This window comes from Chaetura pelagica, unplaced genomic scaffold, assembly GCF_000747805.2.
Source record: "Chaetura pelagica isolate M959 unplaced genomic scaffold, ChaPel_1.0 scaffold344, whole genome shotgun sequence".
Classification (NCBI taxonomy): Eukaryota; Metazoa; Chordata; class Aves; order Apodiformes; family Apodidae; genus Chaetura; species Chaetura pelagica.
Genome location: NW_009953098.1, coordinates 4,663,339 through 4,669,897, shown reverse-complemented (window position 1 = coordinate 4,669,897; position 6,559 = coordinate 4,663,339). Strand labels below are relative to the sequence as shown.

At 44.3% G+C, this 6,559-nt stretch overlaps 1 protein-coding gene across 1 annotated transcript in view; it reads left to right on the top strand.

Moving 5' to 3' along the window:
• NRK (Nik related kinase) overlaps positions 1–6,559 on the top strand; it is an 85,653-nt gene that overhangs the window by 49,050 nt on the left and 30,044 nt on the right. Inside the window, exons 11-15 of the mRNA XM_009997108.1 lie at positions 116–188; positions 600–795; positions 1,805–1,963; positions 2,708–2,869; positions 4,359–4,511. Of these exons, the coding sequence (XP_009995410.1) occupies positions 116–188; positions 600–795; positions 1,805–1,963; positions 2,708–2,869; positions 4,359–4,511 (743 nt within the window). The remainder of the gene's footprint in view (positions 1–115; positions 189–599; positions 796–1,804; positions 1,964–2,707; positions 2,870–4,358; positions 4,512–6,559) is intronic.

The window sequence follows — 6,559 nt, the reverse complement described above, 5'->3', positions numbered from 1 at the left end:
CTGCTGAGCTACATGTAGTTCAGGTTGAGTGCTCAGAAAACAAAGTTCAAGATCATATCTTAAATAACAGCATTCTCCACTGGGGCTTGTTTATTCTCTTCTTTTTTATATATAGAAGAAACAGACTATGATTACAGTGGAAGTGAAGAAGAAGATGATGAGCTGAATGAAGATGAAGGAGAACCAAGGTTAATTTTATTACTGGAATAGAAAATTTGACTGCCCAAGCTGTTCTCACTGAAAGCAGCCCTCTCAGCCAGAAGGGCTTTCCAAACTTGCTCTGAATCCCTTGTCTTCTGTGTCCCCTCAGTAGCTTTAACTATTTTGTAGCTTTTGAATGTAGTTGCTGAGTTTAAGATGTCTGTAATAAGCTGTTTATTAGTTCCTCTGCAATAGCGAGGAAACTCTCAAATGAAGGACCCAATAATCAGCTTCAGACTGTTCTGCAGCACAGTAAGTGCAGATGCACAGTCAACATGCTGAAGATTTATTGTAACATCCTAATTTGCTAACACAGAAAAAACAGCAATTCCCAATGCACCTTGTATTCTCTCTTTAATGTTACGTTTAGTCATGTGGAAACCTCACTTTTGTTTCAGCTCCATAGTTAATCTCCCAGGGGAGTCCACTCTTCGTCGTGAATTTCTGAGGCTGCAGCAGGAGAACAAAAACCGATCTGACCCTCAGCGCCAGCAGCAGCAGCTGAAGGACCAGGAGAAATACAAGAAGCAGCTGCTGACAGAACGGCAGAAACGGATCGAGCAGCAGAAGGAGCAGAGGAGGAGGCTGGAAGATGTAGGGACTGGCTTGTATTATTATTCTGTGTCAAATAAAAAATGTGTCTGTAGAGAGTAGGTTTTGAAAGGCAAGGAGGCTGTGTTAAATTGTCGGCACAACCTGGATTGTAGTCTTTAGCCTTGGGAGAACCATGTCACTTTTGAACACAATTATTGTACCTCACTTTAAATGGGGTCTGTCCTTTTCCTGCTGACAACCTGCCCTGAGCTTTGGGAGTGGAAGAGGAAAGGCATTCTGCTTGAGTTTGTTTGGCAGTGGGAGACCAGGCAGAAGGGATCATAGAATAATAGACTGGTTTGGGTTGGAAGGGACCTTAAAGATCCTCTAGTTCCAACCCCTGCATGAGCAGACACAACTCCTACTAGACCAGGTTGCTCCAAGCCCTATCCAACCTGGCCTTGAACACTTCCAGGGAGGGAATGAGAGATCCTGATTTTGGTCTCAGATGTGTTGCCCGATTCAGAGTCTGCCTGTTGGATCCATGGTCCTGGTCTTGCTTCTGTTTAAAATGTTACAAGGTAGCTGCTGCCTTTTCAGCTGTCTGACACACTGAGGTGTTGGAAACATTGATAAATCACCAACACATCTCTTCTCATGAGTACTTGCTGGAATTCAAGCATTGTGCAAACATGCTGGAGCTGGCATTTGCAAAGCACAGTGCTACTCCAGCAAAACGGGGCCTCTGGAAAAGCCCTTCCTTCTCAACATGACAGGAAGACATTTGTCATTAGATTAGCTGCCAGCCATCCCAGAGGTCTCACAGCCCTGCTTAAATGAATGGCTAATCCACCCTTGGCTGCCAAAAGGGCAAAGGTTTCACTTCAGACTTGGCAGCCACTGTGGTGGCAGCTTGTGGCTGCCTGCTCCTGCTGCCTGGTGAATCGGGTATCCCTGTTAGTGACTGCCTAGCAGGAAATGGGCCTTCTGATTGATGAACACTGGTGTAGGTAATTGGTGGGTACAAAAGTAAAGTAAAATAAGCAGTTATTCCCTGGCTCTCTTCCAGCATCAGAGGCGAGAGCAGGAGCTACGAAGGCAGCAGGAGTGTGAGCAGAGGTGGCCAGAGGCCATTCAGAGGAAGGAGGAGAGGTGTAAAGAAGACAAAAGGGCTGTGGAAGATGAACAGTTCACAGCAGATGGACAGAGGAAATCGGAAAAGAAGCAGGTATGAGAAGAGTTTGCTGACAGCAATTTGCAGCTCCCTGTTTCTATAGCTGATGTCATTGTCAGGTCTCTGAGAGTGCTTCCATCCCCTGAGTCAGACCAGAGAGGGACTTTTTTTATGCATTTGCTGCCTCTTGTTCTCAGAATCAAACTTATTTGAAGTTAACTTACATGTTGCTGGGTCATCCTCCTTATCTACAGGAATGACACTGCCTCTCCCACTTCTGTCCTGGTGTTTCTTTGTCCTGAAATAGTCTTCAGTCACTTCAACCTGACATAAAATATCTTTACCCTGAAAGCTTCTAGCATCAGTTCAACCTAAGCTTAAATCACCAGTTTCTGTTTGGCTTGTAGCCAGACCATTTATTTTTCACAAATAAAAATAGAGCAGTGGTTTGTTTCAAGGCTGAAGTCTCATTGTCAAGTCTGGCACCTTGGCCACACTGTTTTTCTAACACTTAAGGAGCAAGTTGATTTGTAATGCAACAGAAGGAGGGAGTGTTTGATTAAAGCCCACTGGTTTTAGAAAAACTAAAAAGAAAAAGTACTGTTTTCTGATGTGTTGTCTGAAAAGCCAAACAGGGGTCACAGTGTGTTTGGGGTCTCTTTATGCTTCCTGTTGCTTATGCCAGCCCTGCTGGAATTGTGCTCATTTTGTTCTTTGAAAAGTCTATATTTCCAGCATTCAGCTTGGTTGTTGACCAAGGCATTGTTCTCTCTGAGGTTCCTCATTCTTTGCTTTCAGAAGGTGGAGGATGCGCAGCACAACAGGAAGGTGCATCGAACTCTCCCCAAAGATCAGACCCAGCTGCTGTCTCTCCAGCACGACCACAAACAGAAGAAGAAAGAGCCTTCCAAGAGTTCAAATTCAGCAGCACATACTCCATCAAGCAGCACAAGCAAAGAGGTACCAGCTCAGCCAATGTAGTGTTTTGGTGCTTTGCAGTTTATGATGCTGTGACAGTGCTGCAGCAGAGAACACACTGATCTTTAAACCTAGATCTGGGTCTTAATCTGTCTTACTAGACACGCTACAGCAGAGACTTTGGTTTCTGTTAATGTAGAGGATAAGGAAAAGGAAAGGTTGCTCTGTCCCTTCCACTGGAGTTCAGAGAAATGTTTGTCTGGTGAATGGGGAAACAGGGTTCAACCGTGTGTTATTCTCTTGTCTTTCAAAGAAGAATGAATTAAGGTAGTATCATCTGAGTTTTAACAGATGTTATTGCCTGATTTTAGAGTTCACAAAATTGACCAAGACGTAGAATGACATCACACCAAGATCTCTGTGCCACAGTGTCAGGTTGTGCCCTTTGGACACAGAGGTGTATGTAAATTATAAAATCTAGCTTTAAAATTTTCTTTCTTGCTTATGGTAAAATTGACATTTCATTATTAGAAGTTGCAAGTAATAAGAATCTGGCCTCAAGAGTAGTATGATGAATGAGTTCACTGGAGCTAGAATTTCATGGTATTTGGTTGTGGCTGCTTGTTTAATAAGGGGTTTTTTGTGTGTTTTGAGGGGTTTTTTTTGTATGTGTATGTTTTCTTTTTTTCCCCAGTTGAGATCTGTGAGACTAAGTGGAATAATTTTCCATCTCCTCAGCAGTTTCCAAGGCTGCATTAAGAATGTGCTTACCTTCCTGACATAGGCACTACCAGATACAGTGAGAGATACCATTAAGAATACTCACCCAGACACAGATAACTGGGTGTTTTTATGGCATTAATCTCTAGTTTACTGTGTAGAGCTCTTTCTAGGCTGCTGAATCAAAGGATATGCTAAAGATTTAAACTAGAGAATGGGAATTAGTCCTGTTGAATGAAACTGGAATGAATAGAAGGGCCAAAAGCATAGGATAAAGCTGTTTGTAATGAGCAATATGCTCAGGAAATTAAAGTATCTTTATGCCTTTCTAGATCCTTCTTTTCCATAGTGCAACTAATATGCTAACAGGGTGTTAAAAGTGTTCTGAAGTAGAAGCAACGTGCAGTAATGTAAGTGTTGTAGAAGGGGGTGATAATGCATGGCAAAGCAGGCTGCATGTCGTCAGAGATAAGTAAATACTAACGGATTAGTCTTTCCAGCTGAAATCCCAGCCTGTGGCGTGGCCTAGAATGCAGCAGATGGCAACTCGGGCCCTTTTCCTTGCTGCAGTTTAGAAACTTGATGGCAGAGGAGGGGTTGCAAATGGAGAGGCAGTAATCATAGAGTGGTTAGGGTTGGAAGGGACTTTGAGGACCGTGGTTGTCTTCTGTGATTCTAATGGTTCATTTTGTGCCATGGGAGGTGGGGAGGTCCCTCAGAGTTGCTGCACACTGTGCTGCTGTTGAAGAACATCCAGGCTGCAAAGCCTGAGGCTCAGTATGCAACCTGCTGCTGCTTTTCACCTTCTCAGGCTGAGGACCGCAAAAAGAAAAGTGACAGCATCCAGCCCTCCCTGCAGTGGCCAGCAGTGCTGGGGCATGAAGCCACACCACACGCCAGGATGGGATCTGGCAGCAGTTCCAGCCCTTGCACCCCTGCCCCGCAGAGAGCCGTGTTGGTCCAGGTATGGTGCTGCTGCCCCAGGCCAGGGGGAGGAGGTGGGGGGGGGGTGCTGAGCACAGCAGTGCCTGGGAAACCTGAATCCCTTCACTCTTGGCACAAATGACTGAGGCCTGTGCAAATCAGCTCAGAGGTTTTTAGTGCCACCACGTGCTGCTACGTTCTATGTGGAATTATACTTAGGCACTGCAGATCAGGGTTAGATAACAGCTCTGTTTGTATCCTTGATGTCTGATTGCTGATTCCGTTACTCTTTGGCGTTTCACAGCCTGAATGACTGCCTAGTAGCACTCCCTGGATGTTGTATTATATGGTGCCATAAATTTGGCACTTTACAAACCCAGGATTTTTATCCCGGACCTTGTACATCAAGCAAGATTGTTACTGATCTTATTAAATAGTCTAGAAATATATAGAGATGCAGTAAGGACCAGTTATTTGTGAGTAGAGCCCTGAGTGTCTGTGACTTGAAAAATGTCAATATTAGAGGTAGAAGTGATACCTAAACAGTATCTAGACAGTGAAAGCACTTTATTGATAAAGTTCTGCATTGGAATCCTCTCAAGACATCTCAACTCCTGCTATTTCTACCAGTTTTGGGAGACGTGATTCAGGTTCTCACAGTGTGCCCAAAAATTTGGCTTCCTTTCAGCATCCTGTTCAAGTATCATGGAGAAGGGCTTGGCACTGCCCCCTTCACGATTCTGGGATGCATCTCATGAGGTCCTATAGACTTATTTATGTCCAGGTTCCTCAGAGGGTCTCAAACCTTATGATCTTTTACAGTGGGAGGGACTTTTCTTCCCCAGTCCCTGCCTGGCAGTCCATCCACTGGAGAGGTGTGGGAAGAGATGAAGACTGAGGCAAAAAACTTTTTGTGTACCTCAGCCTTCTCCTTGTCTATAGTTAACCAGTTTGCCAGTCCATAGTTTATTGCAGGCCGTTTGGGAATCTGCAGGAGCACAGCAGTTGTACAGGGGATACTTCTGCCCTGCTAAAGTGCTGCTCCTGGGATAAAAAGAGCTATGTTCTAGGTTGGCTGCATCACTTGGTTCCTTTGCACCTTATTGATGCTTCCCTGTTTGGTAGTAGCTCTTCTGGCTGCTAAGGGGAGTAGTGAGGAACAAAGCAGTATTTAGCAACCTCTTTCACATTCCTTGATGGAAACTACTCTATACAAATTTTATGCTGTTTAAAGTGTTGGTGTTACTCAAGGATAATAGCAGCAAGTGATACACAGTTGTTCCCATGTGATTTTCCTCCTTGGTGGTAGCTGCTCGGTTACCCACTCAGTGCTCCAGCTGATAGACTGTGTGGACAGGGAGAAGCCAATCTGTACGTACCTGCTGTGCTAGCATGGAGACCAGATCAATGGGTAATTTATGAATTCTCTGCAGGGCTGTTTCCTCTGCTGGTTGGCAGCAGCTGCTGGTGCTAAGAGCAGCACGTTTGGAGATGCTGCTTGCATTAACTGCATGAAGTGTTAAGGCCTGAGCAATGGACCAGTTAGTCAGCTGGAGATTAAAAGACTCAAACTTGTGAAGTTTGATATGTGGGTGCCTTGTTATTGGAAAATAAAAGTGAACTGTGGAGTTAAAATGCAAACTGAATTCATCACAGATACCTGTGCTGAAGAACTTACAGCCAGGTTTGTCAGAGAGATCATCTGTCATCACAGCCCTGCTCAGATAAAAGTGACTTCTTATTTTAAATTATTATATTCTGTGAGATTTTTGTGTTGCATCCTGGTTGCCCAAATCTCTCTAAAAATTGTTTCACTGGATACCTTAAGAACAGCTCTTAGGTGCAAGGAGCATGATTTCTCAGTGTCTTCTTATCCTGAAGATAGCAGATCTGTCTGCTAAGGGAAACATGAGATATTACCAGATCAGAGTGACCATTTCCACCCGTTTTGAACTTGGTTTGTGCTTGCTGCAATGCAGTAGCAGATCTGTGTGGGATGAGCTGTACCAGCAGAATTTCACAGACTTTTAAAATGAAGGCACTGAGTTTGTTTCTCTGCCCAGCATCTTTTGTGGCCTGACTAGGGAA